Source organism: Berghia stephanieae, chromosome 13, assembly GCF_034508935.2.
Source record: "Berghia stephanieae isolate SIO BIC M18660-M18661 chromosome 13, UCSD_Bste_1.3, whole genome shotgun sequence".
Classification (NCBI taxonomy): Eukaryota; Metazoa; Mollusca; class Gastropoda; order Nudibranchia; family Aeolidiidae; genus Berghia; species Berghia stephanieae.
In genome coordinates this window covers 11,765,300-11,785,527 of record NC_088372.1, presented here as the reverse complement: position 1 = coordinate 11,785,527, position 20,228 = coordinate 11,765,300, and the positions used below count along the sequence as shown (strand labels likewise).

The following is a 20,228-nucleotide window of genomic DNA, read 5'->3' as shown; positions in this document are numbered from 1 at the left end:
AAATGGCTGGTAAGGAGAGGGTTAAACAGTGTGAAGAATCCATAAAGTGCTGTAAGGCACTGCACATACAAAGACAATAGGAAACACAAAACGCAAACACCATGACCACTCAAAAGCTTGTCTGAATAGGAATGTTTTCAAAAGTTTCCAAAATTTACTCACTCATCTAATTTTGTTTCATACATTTGGGGGTCCGATAGAGAAAGATTTTTCAGCTAGAGATATTCTACAGGACATTAATTTGTTCATTTGGGATCGGAATACTCCAGCAGGTGTATATCTGAATATCACACATGTTAGTACGTGTATATATATATATATATATATATATATATATATATATATATATATATATATATATATATATATATATATATATATATATATATGATAAGTAAACATACTAGACCCTTCTATAAAAAATACATTTTTCTAAGATACATTTGACAATTCAAAATCACAGAATTCTCTAGATCGCCATAGACATTTCTGACCCAATAATATCTATATATGTAAAAGATATATTTGGGTGATGGTAGAGAATGTTGACATCAATGAGCTGTTTTATTATTGCTTATACATAAAGCAGCCATAAAGACGAATAGTACTCACCCAATTCTCTCAGACAAACTGCAATCAACTGAGGTTACACAAACTTTTCTCTGCTGGCTACTATTCTAATATGTATCATTACAGGTTGAGAGCGACTTAGGCCAGAATTGTGCCTCATATTGATATTATATCAAACCACTTACTTTGTTGAGAGCCTTTTTGATTTGTCCTTCATCATTGGATCCCTTAGCCTTGTGGTGCATCATTTTTATGATGGGGTGATAGTAACTCACTCTCTTCACCATCTCAAGCCGCTGGAACTCCTCTTTTTGCTCTTTCGTCCAAAAATGGGGTGAGAGGAGGTATCGGGGAAACATATAGCTGTGGATGGGAAATAGAGCACCGGGTTGACAGACTAGTTGAGATCGAGGATTGAGATATGAATTTTCATTATTAAACCAAATCAGATTTGCCATATAGCCAAAAAAAATTATGAGACATCCCTATTACCTTTTCTATATGTAAAAAAGAAAAAAAAAAAATTTTTAATTAGAAGTTCAAGGATGTTTTTCTCTGGCACATATCCAGATTTACTAAAAATAGATTTTAATGCGTAACGATTGCCTGACCACAATGATGTAAGTCTTAATGGCAAATTGTTAAATTTGAGTACTGATCAATGTGAAAAAGAATACAGGTGAGGCCACTGGAAGGGTATGTATAATATTAATATTCTCGAAATCTTTCGATTGAAATTTTTGACTCGTTCTCAATACTCACTCCCAAAGTTGTGCAGTGGTTTTGGTCACTTGTTCAAAATTCTCATGCCATGTTAAAAGAATCGTATATTTCTCTAGATATCCCACCCATATTGTTCCCCCACAACAAATTACTCGATAGATCTATTCAAAATCTGACTGAAAGTACTTTAAGATGGAACCAAAAACTCTTATTATTGTTTGCTCCAGATTCAAAAAAAAAAAATTATTTTAAAAAACCCCCAAAAACCAAGGCCTGAAAAATGAACTTTACAAGACATAAGAAGTATTTAAATTTGATCGCGTTTAGCGTAGGAATTGCAGGAAAAGGTAAGAAAATAATACAAAATATTTCTTTATTAAACATTTGCTGCTATTAATGTGTACTTTCAGCTGAAAACAGAACACACCAACTCCTTACACTAGCACTTGACAGAGAAAAATGGAAGAAACTTGTGAGCAAACAAATACTGAGGCACCCTTGTCAGATGACTAGAGAGTGGAAGGCTGATTCATCCATTCATCCATCAAATTAATTAATCAATTCAGTCATTCAATTCTTCATCACCCTCTGAAGAATGATAAAACTCATGTTAGTACAAATGATCTAATTTGGACAGAATCAGCTGCTTGCAGTATTCAGGGGAGATAATCAAACCGGTCCCAGATTTACAATTCAAATTATTGGTAACATTTCTTATCAATCAAAGGAGTCTAGTCTCTATATATCTATCTGGGATAGTCATGACCCCAACTGAGAAACACGAAATAAATAACAATAGTCAAAATGGAATAGAAGCTTCAATTTAATTAACGAAGACAGATAATGCGGACGTTTCGGGTTTCCCCTTTGTCAACAAAACACAATGAATGAAATGGAATATCATAAACTCACGCCACTGGAAAGATGAAGGCTCCTCCAGGGGCAAAAGCAATAATTAGCACCATGGCCATCACTGGAAGATCTGATGAAAACTGAGAAAAGTTCGATAATAAATAATAGATAATATGTGACCAATTGTCTCATTCTGGTAATATGATGATGGGAAACCAGATGATAACATAAAAAAAATTTTTTTTAATTCATTCAAAGTAAAGATGATCAGTGATATACCATTTTAATTTTTAGCTCCTTAAGATTTTATATTTTTTATTCTTGAATAAACAAAAAAATGGTGGCACATTTTCTCATTTTCCACTGTTCACCCTCTAAACCATCCTGACATAATACCGTTTTGAGGTAATGAATTGAATACAACAATTTTTCACTTTAAGAGGGGGTCTCGATTACTCAGTTGGTAGAGCATTCGCTTCACAAGCAAAGGACCGGGTGCAGTCGAGATTTTTTTCTGACCCCCCTGTCCACCCAGCAGAGATTGCGTAGCTGGGTTTGTTAGATTTAGCTGAAGTACTTTGCAACAGACTAGCATCCTATCCAAAGGGTATCAAGCAATTTCTATAGTCCGTTACACGCTTAGAAACCGGGATAAACTCCGGCTTCATGGGGCTGGTGGCTCTGAAGGACTACTTTTTTTCGACCTTATGTGCAACTGAAGCACCAAGAGGATAATGTCATGTAACCAATAAGAAACCCCCCTCCTCCTAAAAAAAAAGTACACCTTTTTCATAAAAATAAAATATAATAATTGTATTGGTTCAGCGCTCTACCATATCACGAGGAAGTGCTCAGAAGGTGCATCAACTAACACATTGATTAGGAAAAAAACAAAGTATTTCCCATAGCAAAACTGAATCTTAAAAAAAAAAATCTGGACCAACAAAAAGCACAAGGTTTTTACCCTCACTTAAATAAATTATCACTTTAAAATGCCTCAAGAATTGATGTTGTGACATTTGATTTAAGTACTTTTTCCATTTCTTAATAAAAACATAATGTTTATCATCACCTTTTATCCAAAATTTTTGTCTAAAAAAACTAAAGTAAAACATCTGAATTTGGCAACATTTGAATTTTTAAAAAGTCTGTATATACAATATCCCTATAACAGCGCCACACGTATTCCTTGTCCTTGCTCGGACAAAATAATTAAGATGAGGAATCCGTAAAAATGAGAAAATACATGAAATTTGTACAAAGAAAATTGGGAAATTTGTAAATTTGGAATATTGAGATTAGCATGATGAATCCGTGAAAACAAGAAAAAAGGAGGATGAGAATGCATACTGCACTGTAATATATATATATACTAATCAAAACTTGTAAGTGACAGGTCTGTTCCTCGATAATCATGAGTCATGTTGACAACAAACCTGTCTATAAAGCTCCAACTCTCTCCTCGTAAAACGACTCATACTCTCCCCATTCCACAAATCAGAAGTAATTCTGTAATATTGTTTGGTATCCGATATGAATGTCGATACTCCTACAGGGAAAGAAAGAAAGAAAAATCTTTTTGATACTTATCATTAAAAAAGGGGGAAAAAATCTACATTCTTTCTTGACAATTTCAATATTTTATTCTATTTCTTTGTGGAATCTAAGTCAGTAGAGTAAGGGGAATAATGGGTGGGGAGATCCTAATAATATATATTTATAAAATCAGGGATGTCCTTTGCTAAGATGAAAATAAATGAAAAAGCCTGAAAATTTTATCGTATAGATAATAGAGCGTAATATTTGAAAATATTTTGTGAAAAGCTTCTCTTCCTCAAATGGTATCACCCTTAAATCATAGAAAAGGATACTTATCCATCTAACTTTCCCTTAACTTGCCTTGCCTTTAAACATTAAACTATTTCGTCTTTTTAACAATCAAGTCACCGATACCAAACAAAGGTCAGCAGGGAACTTTAAAAAGCTGTTTTATCCTGGTTTAGCCAGAAATAGGTATCCCTGTGAGGTGTCATTTAAATGGATTCATTCCTATTCTAGTGACGGTTTAAGGCACATTATAATTATAGCTTCTCTCCCTTCTCTTCTCCCAACAGTGATTAGGTCGCTGCGTCTAATATAAAGACGTGTAGTGTTAATCTTAAAATAAAATGTACATTCTACGAGGTTCTAAAGATCCAAAGTAAAAAAAAAAATCCCTTATGTATTGGGATGAAAATAGAAAAAATAGAAAAAAAAAATACCAGTTCTGAATGTTTTGTAAGCTTGATAAGTTTTGGGCATTCTTGTCTCTAACTTGTCCACAGATGTGGTCAAGACTTTGACCACTTTGTTGTAAAGAATTTGATTCACTTTGAATGGAGCCTGGATGACATCTTCCGGAACTTTCTTGGATTTTTTGGATTTGCATCTTCTGGTGATTTTACACAAAAAGAAAAATGCAGGAAAAATGTAGTCCTTCATGAGCATAGTAAAGTAACTGAAACAAAGCCACGCATTCTTTGATCGCACTGTGCACACAAGACAATCGATGCTGTGACAGCATAGACATGACTTTAAATTATTTAGTAGGTATTTAGTAGTATTGTGGTTTCTCTGTTTATCCTTGTCTGGTTTAACTCTCAATGTGCTTAGCTATAATACCCTGTGAGGAACTTTACTTCTTTTTAAGGCTCATATGAATAAATCCATGATTATCTGATAAAATCCAAATGCGGTGACTAAAATTTATCCAGAAAATCAGCTTCAACTCTGGCTATCTTATCAATGTCTCATTTTACCTGTAACGTCTGTCCACCTCGTCTAAATATGTGATGCCAACCTTTTCAACCAATGTGTACTTATTTTCAGATCTGATAACCCAAATTGTTATGGGCTCATTGTTGTAATGGAGATATCTATTCTATAACTATAACTCAACGAAGTGGTAATTCGGACCCGAGTCTGAATTGCTTCTCGTGGCAATTCAGACTCCTGGCACAATCACAGGAAGTGTCGGAAGTGGAAGCTGGGTCGAAAGTGAAGCGTGGTAGGGTGGGGGGAAGGTGCTCGTTCTCAGTTGTAAGTTGTCAGTCGGTAGGAGGGCGAGTGAGCGAGCAAGTCATGTTTTAGAACTCCCGAAGATGACTAACCTTCAAAAGCGGTGATCTATTATTCCCCTTTGTCTTACTTTTTCTTGGGTACTTTGTAATTGTAATTCTAGAACTTTTTACTATCCACTTTCTCCCTTTTTACTGGCGCTAATATGACCTAAATGTGTTGCAAGCGACTTAAAAAACAAAAACAATCTAAATATTCGTGGTCTTTGGGAGATTACAATTGTAGTCGCTATTGTTAACATTAACAATCAATTTGCCCTCGCATAGATAAAAGAGTGTCTTTGTGTTGGAAGATTTATTTGATTTGCCATGAGCATGTTGCAAAAGATACATGCATGACATATCTACATTATATATTTTGCCATTTGCGGCCGCGAAAAAGTGGGGGGAAAGGAAAATAATATGACTTTGGGCTTTTAGCGTTTTATTTAAAAGGCAGTATGGGTCGGGCTTTGACAAAAGGCAGTATCTTAATTCTTTTTAAATTAAAAAATGCTGTTTTATTTCTAAATATAAAAATAGAGGCGATTCTTGGCGGCAAACAATGCAATAGAGCCCCGCCACTGGGGTAGGGGCAGAGTACCGTCTAATACTAATATCATTAGATAATACTGGACTAGGTGCCTATTAATAAAATAAGCACTGGTTGAATACGGAGAGAAAATTAATGATCAACTGGTAATGGGATTGGGGAGTAACCAGCGACTTCTCATAAGTAGACGATGGGGGTAAGCATTAACATCTCCACAACCCACAAATGACCGAGGAGCTGGACGCAGGGGAGAACATGGTGATACGAGATCAAAGAGAAAAAGCCGCCGGCTCTTAGGTTGTGGAAATGGTTGTTGGGGAGGGGGGGGGGGGGGAGTGTGTGTGTGTGATTATTCTGTTTTTAATGACTTAGAGATACTCATGTGTGTGTGTGTGTGTGTTTACGAAGACCGAATTGTCACGGGAAACACTTCAGACTCGGGGTCCGAATTGCCACGGGAAGCAATTCAGAGTCGAATCCGAATTGCCACGGGAAGCAATTCAGACTCGGGTCCGAATAGCCTTTTCCATAACTCAAACCAACGCAAAATATTGTCCATTACATCAATGTTAAAACAAGCCCATAAATTTCGTTCAGTTATCAGACCTGCAAATATGTGTATGCTGTTTTCAACCAAAACAAACAAAAGTTTGTAAATCATGATAGAACCCGGAGTTTGAGTTGTATCTAGACTAATGATAATGATAATGGCATGGCCGGCAATGGACAACTGAATTTATGTGAATTAGTGAATTCTTCCTGAGGAGAGTGAGAGGATAGATGGATGGATAGTAAACGGTTATCACAACTTTTTTATTAAGCAGAAGTCAGATTATAGATCTACGTCATTGGACGTGATCAAAGTCATTGAAGTATGTCAGAATAGCTAAATTTCAGAACCGACTTCTTAACATTAACATGTCGACAAGAAAAATGGCCAAAGATACAACTCCTACTAGGCACTTGCAAGTCCTATCTACAAGTTACTGAGCCAAATCAATGTTGTTTTTTTTTTTTTTTTATGAATGAGTAATTTTATAAGAAAGATATAAATCTCACTTGTTTATCACCACTATACTGTTGTTTGATACTCTCTGCCCCCATGTTGATCGCAAATTGTACAAGCGTGTTTCTAATAACTGCGACCCCAACGGCTTCGACAGCAGTAGATACGACCTCAAGGGGGCTGCCATCTTTATTGTTGTTTTCATTACATAAAAAATAGGTGAACTTCCTTCGAGGGCCACCTGAAAAGATACGAAACAAAACAGTTCAATGACAACTGAACAGCACAAGGCTATAATAATTTTAAAACTACAACTATCTAAAATTCCGTTTTATTCGTTCCATCCATATGGAAAATGTGTATTTCGGGTCTATTCCAAGAGAAAACTGAACTATCCAAGCGTTAGCCGCAGTGCAGCGCCGCAAACTGAGCTTGGGCGAGGTGACTTGCTCAAGGTCACACAGTGCAGCGGATATTCGAACTCGGTACCTTACAGCTGAGCTACGCTGCCCCATAAATAATATATTATTATAACAATGCAGATATAGCATTATTATATATAATGTGACCGACGACCGACGTTCACCAAGTATGTGCAAGGAACGGTGTGAACTAGGATGCGGGTGGGGGGGGGGGGTATCAGATTAAGTACCGTCTGGGGGAAAATAGCAAGTTGTAACCATATTGTATGTAACAAAGATTAAAGAATTGCCTCACATGACAATAAAACTCGATGACGATAATGATGATGATGATGATGATGATGATGATGATGATGATGATGATGATGATGATGATGATGATGATGATGATGATGATGATGATGATGATGATGATGAAGATTATTATCATTATTATCATCATCATCATCATCATCATCATCATCATCATCATCATCATCATCATCATCTATCTTGTAACACGCCTATAACAGGCAGATGTGTGCTTGTGCAAATACGTTGAATTATACGTACATTTCATTTTGATTTTTACTTAGATTTATATATCAGATGACTCATGATAATTTTGTGCTTCATTCTATATGTTATTATATCGTATTGTTATTATTATTATTATTATTATTATTATTATTATTATTATTATTATTATTATTATTATTATTATTATTATTATTATTATTATTATTATTATTATTATTATTATTAGTATCATTATTATTATTATTATTATTATTATTATTATTATTATTATTATTATTATTATTATTATTGCTGTTATTATTACTGTTATTATCATTATTATTTTCATTGTTTGCCTTGCTTTATTATTGATTTTATTTATTTGATTTGTTGATGAAAATATATTGTTGTCTGAATTACATTGGCAATTGCCTAAAATAAACGTTTTTGCACTATTGAACTATTGATATATATTAGATTTGTTAAAAATATGGATGGTATCCATTTTAGTGGATATAATCATTTTCCATTGTTTATTATTGTATCTTTACAACTAAGTCACCACAGCCTTCATCGTGTCAACATATTTTAACCATTCGATTTTAAACCAAAAGGAAAGTGGTAGTCAACAAATAATTATTTCTTAACCTGCGGCTATGTGGTCTATTGGAAGACACTCGCTTTCGGATCGGAAAGTCCTGGGTTCGAGTCTCGCTCGGCGCATAGTTGAGTCCTTGGAGAAGGATCTTCTCTCACCGTTTTCAGATGTAAAATGAGTTCCTGGTCGTTAACAGCGTTGTCTCTGTCCAAAAAAACTGTAATATCGCCTAACAGGTGTCATGTCCTGTCCTACATGTTAAATGTTGATATGTTTCTGTTGGCTAGGGAACCCTTGTAAAGCGCTTTGAGCACTTTTAGTGGATATTGCGCAATATAAAAGCTCTATTAAAGCTCTATTAAACTGCCAACCGTCCCTACCGTAGGGGATCTCGTAAAGAGAAATCTATTCAGATCCAAATTGGTCACCGTCCACCCGCCAACCGCAACCGACAACAACAACAACAACAACAACAACAACAACAACAACAACAAAAATAATATAATTTAACACTCATCAAATAAAATATGTCACGACAATAACCGCTGCCTTGAGATTAAAATCATCAAACATAAAAACTCCCAACACCATTTCTGTCCCCACACAATGTAAATCTTTACAAATTATTTCTCATTCCACCTCTTACATGATGAATGTCAGCTCACATTTCAGCTCTCTGTAAATCTTTATACTTTCAATTGAAGAAAATCAGTTCGATCCGTCAGCATATTGCAATTGGAACATGTAAATCATTGATTGTTTCCCTCATTTTTTCGAAACTAGATTATTGTAACTCGCTGCTTGTCAACTTGCCTCAGGCTTCTATTAAACAATTACAACTACTGCAAAACAGTGCAGCAAGATTAGTTTTTGGCAAAAAAAAAAAAATTGATCCTGCAACCCCTTTGTTGGCCTCTCTCCACTGGTTGCCCATTGAAAAGCGCACATATTACAAAGCAGCGTGTCTTGTTTATAAGTGTTTGGCTGGTATAGCACCGGCATATCTCACAGATCACGTGGTCATGTGTACATTTGAAAATTACACTTTAAGATCATGTAATAACCAAACGAAAATTTCGGAAAAAAGATCAAGAACAAAATTTGGTGATAGATCGTTTGCTTGTTTCGGCCCCAAGATTTGGAATGAACTACCACGTGGTCTGAGGGAGTGCAAGTCTTCACCTACTTTTAAAAAGAATCTCAAGACACATTTTTACTGTATTTGTTTTTCTTGACTCTATATGAATCCTTGATTTGGCTATGAATTATTATTGTTGTTATTATTTTTTTCATTTAAAATTGATATTTATATTGTAAAGTGCCCAGAGCTTGTGTTTTACACGAGAATGAGCTCTATATAAATGTGCATTATTATTATTATTATTATTATTATTATTATTATTATTATTATTATTATTATTATTATTATTATTATTATTATATTATTATTATTATTATTATTATTATTATTATGAATGAATAACATCAAGAATGCTTTTTGCTGTTCCTGGCACCCTCTATGAAAAGAAAATGACTGACTCGTCTAATATATTAGATACCCAACAACTTACAAACCTATTAATCTTCCTTCGGTTTTACACAATTACTTACAGAACAAGGTCACTAAAATTCGAGAAAAACAATACGAATCAAACTAGTCAACCAGCTTATGATCCTTTTGGCGGTGAGAGCTTGCTCTGTGAGTTTTCGCCAGGGACCGAGGAAGAGGTAATTTCAATGATAAAACCTGTAACCTTGACCCCATCCCAACAACTTTACTTGTTACCCATCTGGAGCATCTTGCTCCCATTTTAACAACTATGGCAAATGAATCTCTCCAGACTGGCACATGACCTCAATCTTTCAAAAATGCTATAGTGATATCTATTCTAAAAATAAATAACTCGCCTGTCCTAAAAAAATGTAAAAATGTTTGACCTGCCTCAAACCTTCCCTTTCTGTCTAAAACACCAGAAAAAAATGCCGCTCACATAATAAATAAGAAGAAAAATATTATAGTCTATTCGAACCGAATCAATCTGCCTATTGGCAGTATCATAATTCAGAGACGGCTCTGTTGAAGATCCAAAACGATCTTTTCTGTGCTGCTGATTAGGGTACCGTTTCTATCTTCGTCCTACTTGACCTCAGCGCAGCATTTGACACTGTCGACAATTCTATACTTCTAAAACGCATGTCTATAACTTCCAGACTATCAGGAACTGTGTTAGATTGGTTTCGATCTTATTTAACTGACGGTCGCAATCGGTTTTGGTTGACGGAAGCATTTCTCCTCTTTTTCTTATGAATTTTGGGGCCTTAAGGATCAGTCATTGGCCCCCTCATATACACTCTATAAATATACCAAACCTCTTGCTGGTGTCATTAGGCAATGTAATATTAATTATCACATTTATGCTGATGATACACAGCTTTATATGTCAACTAAGTCGGCGCTTGCGAATGGTCTAGTCTCTTCCATGGTAAATTGCATTGAAGTTGTCAATAGGGAATGAGATTAGCGGAAGACTAGCGTCCCTTGATTGGACGTCACCTTACAGAGAGAACGTCAACATGGTTTTGCGCATGCGTCTCTCTCGTCCTCGCTTTCGGTGAAGTGTCTCATGCCGCTTTCACCGGAAGCGAGGATGAGAGACGCATGCGCAAAACCAACATGACGTTCTCTCTCTAATAACATCTCCGCCAATGACGTCCAATCAAGGGACGCTACTCTTCCGCTATTCTCTTTCCCTATAATGGGATGTCTGTGAATCAGTGACTTTTTATATAGTATCAGGAGACAATGCTGTGAATAAATTGAAATTAAATGAAGAAAAAAAAAACTTAACTGATGTCCTTTTCTGCAATCCAAATGAGCTCACAACATCCATTCAAAGGAACTTCATTGTGCTTCACAATACAATGATCTATTTCGCAGGAAAAAGCGATGAACTTAGGTATATACTTTCAAAATGACTTATCCATGATAAAACATATTATCTACATTTGTAAAATATTGCATTTCAAACTTAGAAAGATTTCACAATTAATAGAACCGCCCTAAATATCTTGTTTCGTCATTTAATTTTCTAGGATAGATTACCGTAATGTTATTAACAACAAGATATGAAGTGAGTAGAAAAGTGCCAGAAGACAATAGAGAATAAAAATTTTTTTCGCGGCGGTGGTGGGGTTTGAACCTGCGACCTTATTGATACGACAACTCCGCCTGGCAGGTGAGAGCGTGGCTCTACCGTGTGAGCTATCCACGAACACAAAAATATTCGTTTCAAACCCAAAGTCATTTCTAGATCCCTCTCTCACCCACTTCTTGAGATCGCCGATTCGTTCGCCACCATCGCGAAGTAATTTTGACCAGCAGTTAAGCTTAATAGCCAATATTCTCATCACAAACAATGTAATGTTATTGTCACTTCACTGGCCACCTATTGGATTAAGTCTTAAATATAAAAAAAAAATGCTGTCCATTGCTTTAAATGTATCAACAAAATTGCCCATCCACATCTATGCAACTTATTTCATTGTACCCTCCTTTCAGAATTTTAAGATCTATAGTTAGTATGCACTTGGCTAAGAAATTCATAACATTGCCACCCGGAAGTATCACGGACCAACACACACTTTTATAGTCTGGATAATACCGTTTAGTGAGTATTACTCATAAACGTGGATGGCAAAAAACAATAACAAAGACGAGAGTGACGTCAACTTCATTCTATCTATAGATAGTTCGAAGATGACGTCACTCATGTCTTTGTTATTATTATTTGCCATCCGCGTTTCTGAGTAATGCTCACTGAACAGTATTAACCTGACTATAAACGTTCATGGATACACACAGTTTTGTGTATTGGTCCCTTATACTTCCGGATGGCAATGTTATGAGCTTCTTAGCCAAGCGCATACTATCTATTGATCATCACCGATTAATACTCCCAAAAAGGTTACAAACAGTTTTCTGATATCAGGTATTTTTCTCATGTCGCCCCTTCTATTTGGAACTGTCTTTCAATTTCCTTCAGAAAATGCAGTACAGAAGCTATTTTAAAGACAAATATTAAGACTTATTATACTAGAATCTATTTATTAGATTATTACCACTTTCCGTTATGGAGATTATTTTTCATGACATGAACGTCTTCAGCATGTTTTGTGTATGGCCTGTTATTGTAGCATTGATATTTATTGTATTGAATAGGCACATATAGCTGTTTGTATATGGAATAGGTCAGGTATAAATACTTTACATTATTATTATTATCATCATCATCATCATCATCATCATCATCATCGTCGTCGTCATTATCATCAGTATTATTATTACTATTATTATGATGATGATGATGATGATTATTATTATTATTATTATTATTATCATTATTATTATTATTATTATTATTATTATTATTATTATTATTATTATTATTATTATTATTATTATTATTATTATTAAGATGATGATGGTGGTGATGATGATTATGATGGTAATAATAATAATTAAAAAAATAATGATAATAATAATGATAATGATAATAATAATAATAATAATAATAATAATAATAATAATAATAATAATAATAATAATAATAATAATAATTTACTATCTACTATTATTATTGCCTTTGTTGCGTGAGTGAAAATTGACCTCATTGGGTCTGCATTTGACCTCACATTAAGCCAGTCTATAAAAAGTGAAGGGGTCATAGCTTTCAGTAAATAATCTGAATACACCGTGAAAAACTGAGTGATTACAACTTTTTGTCGAATTCCCTTTGAAAATCTGATTACACCTGAGATGATTGCTTGGACTCTGATGACACAAAAGTTAAAAATGAAATTTTAAAATCTATGAAAATATAAAATAATAATAAAAAAGAGAACAAAATCTATCCCGTTTCGACGGTCCTAAACATAGACTTTCATGACGTCAAACAAGGGAGACAAGAAAGAAAAATAAACTTTCCACGCGCAAGAATATATCGTCATCTATAAACAAGTATATAGCTTCAAAAAACTAAAATACTCTTTTTACAGGTACTGTTCTTGATAAAATATCAATATTACACAGAAGATTGTGAAATTCAAACATGATCTGACAACCAAAATACAATTCACATGAAGCCCTATATTTTTCAAATTATAATAATCGAGGCCATAACATTATTTCGTCTGAGTAAATTGGCCAGGTCCTGAGAATTGAGTGGATTGAGATTTGAGAATGCATCTAAGCTTATAACTTACGGTGTATGAGGATTTGATTGCCGATGATAAGGAATAACAATAACACACTTGGGTACCACACCATTTGAGGCGTACTAATCTTTTATTTTTTAGGTTTATATGAACTTTATTATCGTTATCTACTCGGACTCTACAATTCTTTGTGATGCCTAAACTGAAAGGATCGTGAGTTTGGACTTGGACTTGGATCATCGACAAGGTAAGCAGTTGATCATCGGAATCTGAAGTCAGAAATGGAACTGTATTTATGATGCTGTCGATGGTTATGGCTTTGGATTTCTGTTTTCAAAGAAAATTTATCAGTTAACACTTCCTACCCATCCTGGCTTATTTGTTTTGAAGTCGTATCCATCGAACCTCGGATTGAAGTTGAAGTTATGCTTTGGCTTTTTTGTTCGTTTTGATTTTGAGTTTGAGTGTCGAGCAAGCCTTTCCTTTCTTCTTACTTTGCTGTGTTAGTGTTGAAGTTACAAAACTGGAGATAAATTAATCATGACAATCTGGTAAAGTCGGAGCTCAAGCATGCCGCACCACAAATTGAACAAAATCATAATCCCGTGAAATTGAAATGGTTACTGCTTTACCACTCTACTATTATAGATAGTCCCGCAACTCCGTGCTGAGACTGAGTATACTTAGAAGTAGCTTCTAGAAGATAAAGATAAACGAGACTGTGTATATTGTGAGAAGAAATGAATGTGTTTAAAGTCTTTTTTCAATTTCTCTGTCAAATTCAAATCGAAGTGACTATTTCTCCAAACGGTTTCCGTTCTCAATATTTGTAATTTGTTGGTTATTTGCGAGAGTGTCCGTGTGAATGGTGAATGTGTATGCATTTTTGGGGGTTTTCTTTTGTCAGTGCTTGAGAGCTCTATCTTTTTTTCCCACCTTTCAGTTAGACTTCTATCTTGAGTTTGTGCTATCCTGTCTATCAACCTCTGTTCCAATCTTGAGAATTTGGCTTTGTTATTTTTATTTAGGTTTACTTTGGTTCTCTCTTTGACTTTGATAGTGCACCGCAAAGTGCAAAAGTGAATGCGCCATGGAGTATTCGCGATAGCACGATTTTTTTGATAAAATCCGTCTTTGTCTAATATACCTAAAAAATGCTAGTTTGATTTTGATGATTCGTGAGAATTCCCTGTCCACTCTGAGCATTTACTTTTGCATTGACCTCGCGCCCGCAACTCATCAGCTACTGGAGGCTAGCTGACCGTTTTGAGAAATAGAGTTCAAGTTAATTTACCATATTGTTTTAGTTTTAGAGAATTCCATATTCGGATGGTGCTTGGAAAACATTGAGTTGAGATGAGCATTAACTCGTGACTGTCGGAGGACCTGGTATGAGTGCTGTTTTCTTTTGTTTTGCATAAGGTTATCAATTGGGATCGTTGTCAGTCCCTGATGGGCCTTAAAGAGGACTTTGTTTTTTTGTATAGTGTATCTCTCTAATGGTGACCAGTTTAGGCTCTTGCGCATCTCACTTACGCTTTCAGTCCTCCTGTTTTGAACCTTCTCGAGCTGTTCTATCCCCTTTTTCCTCATGGAGTCCCAAATGCATGCACAGACTATATTCTAAAATTGGTCGTTCAAAGACTTTATAGCAGGTTTCTTTGATGTTCCTTGGACAACTTTATACATTTGTTCTTAAGAATCCAAGTTTTGTATTGGCCTTAATACAATCTTTATTGATGTGGTGCTGCCAAGACAATTTGTTGTCAAGAGTTAATGCAAGATATTCTGCCTTATGTGTTGTCTCCAATTTTTCTTCATGTGTATTACAAACTAGTCTAAACTTATTTTCTTTTTTTTTCGTTATACAAATTAGCTGGTATTTTTTTGAGTGGAATTCCATTTTCCATTCTTTCTCCCACTATTGTAGTCTGTTCAGGTCTTCTTGAAGTATATGGCAATCTTTTAATGTTTGAATTTCCCTATAAAGAAGACTATCATCTGCAAAATGTCGAATTTTTTATCCTTTTGATATTGTACCCGGTTTTTCATTGATGTAAAATTTTAAAAAAAGCGGGCCTATAACTGTTCAATGAGGTACACCTGACAGGACTGGAAGTGAGTATGACATTTTGTTCTCAACCATGAATCGTTGGGATCGCATTGAAAGAAATGATGTAGTCCTTGTGTGTGTGGTCTTTGAGATCCCATAGTGATCAAGCTTGTTCAAGAGGCTTTGGTGGTGTACTTTATCAAATGCTTTGCTGAAATCCAGTAGAATAGCATCTGTCTGGCTTCCTTTATTTATCGTATTAGCAAAATCATCACATCGTGATCAGTTGTGACTCGCACGAACAAATTTTGTGAAAGCCATGTTGGAAGTCAGCACATTGTGGTAGTGGTAATCGTGTTTTATGATGATGCTGCATATCATGTGTTCCAGCAGTTTACATAATATTGATGTGAGATATACTGGCCTATGGCCTATAGTTTTCAGCACTGTGTTTGTCGCACTTTTTGCATATATTGGTGTAATGTGGGATCTTTCCAGTCTTCAGGAACTTGACTGTCATCCAAGGAGACTTGGTATTTGTTATTATTATTAGAATTAGAGTAGACAGTAGAGGTAGTGCCTAGTGCAAATGCTGATCACGATTTTTAGGGGGGGGGGGGGGGGGGGGGGGGATTGGTATTAGTGTAGAGGAGGAGTAAGTGGATTGAAGGATTTCTTTTCTGCTATCACCCACATGAAGGCCCCTCAAGTTCAATTGTGGATTGAGGCTATTTTTTGTACTTTGTATACTTAGAATGTCTACTATGTGAGGGAGGCCTTCCAAAAGCTCATTGTGCTAAGAGAAACACGCCATATATTCCCTCAACTAACCTTATGTAAAAATAACACCTAGTACCTTTAACTAACCCTAATAGGAAAAACAAACATCCCAGTGAAAGGATATTTCTAAATTTTAAAACAACGAAATGGCTGTCGTAAATAGTTTTTGTAAATAGTTTTTTTTTTATCACCTTGTAGTATACACTGACATCGGAGTGGGGTTCTTCATTTAGCATCACCACCTAATCTAAGACTAAATGGGAATCTCCATTCTACCCATATAATAGGCATAACAATAGACTAAATCTACTGACAATAAAGTAAATCATCCCGGAAATGTTGAACTTTAAGCCAAAGGTATCTAACATAACATGTTGAATAAAATAAATAACACAATTGGGAACGACAATAGACCAGAACACATGATAAATATGTTCCATACATTCTTCCCCCTACCAACGAATACTCTTTCATCATTTTCATTTAATTTTTAAACTTATCAATATTTTGTAGAGGATAAAAACTGCAATTTTCAGATATTAAATTTTCAATTTAACATGAATGCAGTGAAGATATTCAAATTCAACCATCATTATATTGTGATTCGTTGCTCACTCTCAGTCACTGAACTGTCAGCTTTGCTCAAAACGTGAATACGCTTCAACAGTCGTAACGTCACTTCCCTCGTAATGACGCATGGTAACTTAGTAATTGGCTCTGAACTATTGGAACAATGGAGGACGCCATTATGAAATATTTCTCTGACGAGCATAAAAGCGTATCCAGAGGAGAAAAAAAACTTAAATCTGATCATGTTTTGACTTTTACACATTCTGATAACAAGACAAATGAAAAGTTCTAGCCAGCATGAAGAATAAAAAGTACCGATTTTCTTTGTTTAGAACCATGTTGCTGGGCAACATGACATCAGACTATTGAATCCAATTGCTAACAGATTGTTGAACATTGAACAAATTGGTCAGAGTTGTGCCATGTGTGACAATAGCAAGTTAATGATTATGTTTCCTGCCTACTGTGATCGACTTAAGATGTGGAAGAAAACAAAGATCTGTCCTCAGACGACACCATAAACATGGTACTATTTCATTCCTTCTAGAGATCTGTGTTAAATTTCAATGCATCAAAACATATTGTTGTGCTTTCGCTTTCTGTTTAAAATGGCGTGTCGTAAATCTTAGGGATTGAATAAAATTCATTTGATAGGGGGGTGAAGTGGCTGAGTGGTTACGGCATTGCACTCTGACCCGGAAGGTCTTGGGTTTGAACCCGGCTTCAGGCACTTTCGTTTCTTTCCTTGGGCAAGATTATTAACCCCAAATTTGCTAACTTGGACAACATGAGTGATTCCTGTTGACATCAGACATCTTGTTTGATGAATTATCTATATTTCTTCATGGAATGCCTAGGCGATGATATCTTATGATGTCATGGTGAAAGGGCATAATTTTTATTTTTTATACGGCCCTAGTAACATCAGGCTAAATTGCAATAATCTTGGTGTGTTGCATCAGGATGATGAACATGTGTTAATGTTAGTCTGGTTTTCCGTGTAGTCAACACAAACACATACACAGACAGGCTTGCTCTTTCTTTTATTAATATAAATCGAGGAACATGTAGCCTGAGTTTATAATGGACAATAGCAATTGCGTGCTTTTCTTTGGATAAGATGCTAGTCTATCACACAGTACTTTCAACAATATCTAGTAGACCCAGCTACCCAATTACTGCTGGGTGGACTGGGGGGGGGGGGGGGTCAGAAAACATTCTCGACTGCACCCATGATCGATCTTGGTCCCTTTGTTTGTGAAACAAGTGATCTTCCGTCTGATCTTTGGGGACCCCCAGGGGGGGGGGGGGGGGTCTTGACTGAACCTGGGATTGATATAAGCCTCTTTGCGAGGAATGGTAAGTGCTCTAGCAAGTGAGACATCTGGGATTCTGATCTTTCTTTAGCATATGCATCTGAATATGTGTTTTTGTTTATTCTAGTGTTCTTTTATCTTCCACAAACAAGTATACTTATAATTCTTTTGGATGGGCAGGAGGTCACTGCTGTCTCTTCTATTTCTATTCTCCATAATCTGTTTTCCCTTTCCATTATGCTCCCTGTTTTTTGTTCTGGATTGAGATTGCTCGATTGTTATCCTAGTCCTGGCAATGATCCTTAGCTGGGAGGGAGACAGTCAAATGTATAGTACCTTATAATTTGAGAGATGATTTTTTTCCCTCTGTAAATCGTCTCTCTGCTACTATTATGTTCAATTATAGTTATTTGTATTAGTTTTGAATATTGTTATATATTGCAATTGGTAAGCATTTTAACATATCCTTCATAGCGGGATCCTTTGTTGGTACCTGGATGAGACATTTTGGCAATGTTAACAATTGCTCATATGATGGGATTGCTCTTAGAATTTTCTGTTCCCTATTTGATTCTGTCCCCTTCGCCCTCCTTTTTCTTCAGTGCTTTTACCTTCATTTCTACAACTTTCCTCCCTATCTTCTTCTTCTTTTTTTAAGCACTATCGTGACATAGTAGTGTCGCAAGCATTGTAAAACCCCTAAAAACAAACGACTTTCTTCTTCTTCTTCTTCTTCTTCTTCTTCTTCTTCTTCTTCTTCTTCTTCTTCTTCTTCTTCTTCTTCTTCTTCTTCTTCTTCTTCTTCTTCTTCTTCTTCTTCTTCTTCTTCTTCTTCTTCTTCTTCTTCTTCTTCATCTCTTCTTCCAGCTCACATCATCTTACTAATCGCCGCAAAACGGCCAACCATTTATACTCTGATAGCCGGACTTTAGGGAAGACAGAAAACCTTTAAAACAGAATGGAGAAAAAAAAATCATTGAAGGGAGGACAAAGTGTAAATACACCCCCAAAAATCCAGTAACGTACAAACCTTATCCCATCAGTGACCAAATCAATAGTCTTTCAGTGGGCCTTCTATGATGTCCACCCCGCACCCACATACGCACACCCACCACCACCAATTATTCCACTCCCCCTCCTCCACTCCCCTCCGATACCACCCTACCCGCCCACCCACCGCCTACAGCGGGTGAACTGGACTGTCGCTCAATCCGTGCATTCCCGTCTCTCTCTCTCTCTCTCTCTCTCTCTCTCTCTCTCTCTCTCTCTCTCTCTCTCTCTCTCTCTCTCTCTCTCTCTCTCTCTCTCTCTCTTTTTTTAATTTTTTTTTCTTCTACAATGTATTATCTCTACCCAATCCCCCTCCCCCCCCCCCCCCCCCCTCCCGGCAGTCTGTCTCTTTCCGTTTCCATTGTTTGTGATGAAATTCCCTTCTATCCAATCTCCGACCTTCACCCTTTGTCCAGACCATCTGCTCGCTAGCATCTCATGATCACCGTCGAAGTCGTTGTAGGCTAGATAGTAAAGTTGTAATGGAGTGAGTGACCCACGAACTTGCTCGCACGTACTAACGGGACAAGGCCAAATTTACACAAATTTCATTCATATGGCCGGGAACTTCCAACGGCAGTAGTAGCAGGCTGTGGACTTCTTGCTAACGGGAACCCCGGCATATCGTATTGTCTGAAGTACTGTATTATTTTTAACATGAATATAAAATGAAACAGGTACATCCAAATAATTTTTCCCGTCATTTACTTTAAAAAAAAAAAAAAAAGAAGAAGAAGAAGAAAGAAAAAATACCCCAAACCAAACCAACAAAACATTCCCAGATTCCCACCACTTTATCTCCTCACTCCCTATCTTACTACACCCACCTCGACCCCAGAAGTTCCAAACGCGCTAATCGGGTATTGGTATCGGGGTCGCTCCGACGAAGGGGGTCCACCATGGTATCAGCAGTCGGTTCACGGTCATC

At 36.0% G+C, this 20,228-nt stretch overlaps 2 protein-coding genes across 3 annotated transcripts in view; one reads left to right on the top strand and one right to left on the bottom strand.

Annotated features, from left to right (window-relative positions):
• Positions 1 to 7,034, bottom strand: part of LOC144958670 (LETM1 domain-containing protein 1-like) — a 16,621-nt gene extending 9,587 nt beyond the window's left edge. Inside the window, exons 1-5 of one of the 2 annotated variants that reach the window (XM_078890793.1) lie at positions 6,853 to 7,034; positions 4,407 to 4,576; positions 3,582 to 3,694; positions 2,206 to 2,285; positions 756 to 933 (exon numbers count right to left, since the gene is read on the bottom strand). In XM_078890793.1, the coding sequence (XP_078746919.1) occupies positions 756 to 933; positions 2,206 to 2,285; positions 3,582 to 3,694; positions 4,407 to 4,576; positions 6,853 to 7,004 (693 nt within the window). In that variant the 5' untranslated portion in view covers positions 7,005 to 7,034. The remainder of the gene's footprint in view (positions 1 to 755; positions 934 to 2,205; positions 2,286 to 3,581; positions 3,695 to 4,406; positions 4,577 to 6,852) is intronic. The other variant, XM_078890794.1, reaches the window with a different exon arrangement.
• A 6,474-nt stretch (positions 7,035 to 13,508) lies between these two features.
• LOC144959200 (uncharacterized) overlaps positions 13,509 to 20,228 on the top strand; it is a 42,287-nt gene continuing 35,567 nt past the window's right edge. Inside the window, exon 1 of the mRNA XM_078891743.1 lies at positions 13,509 to 13,778. The gene's annotated coding sequence lies outside the window, so the exon portion shown is untranslated. The remainder of the gene's footprint in view (positions 13,779 to 20,228) is intronic.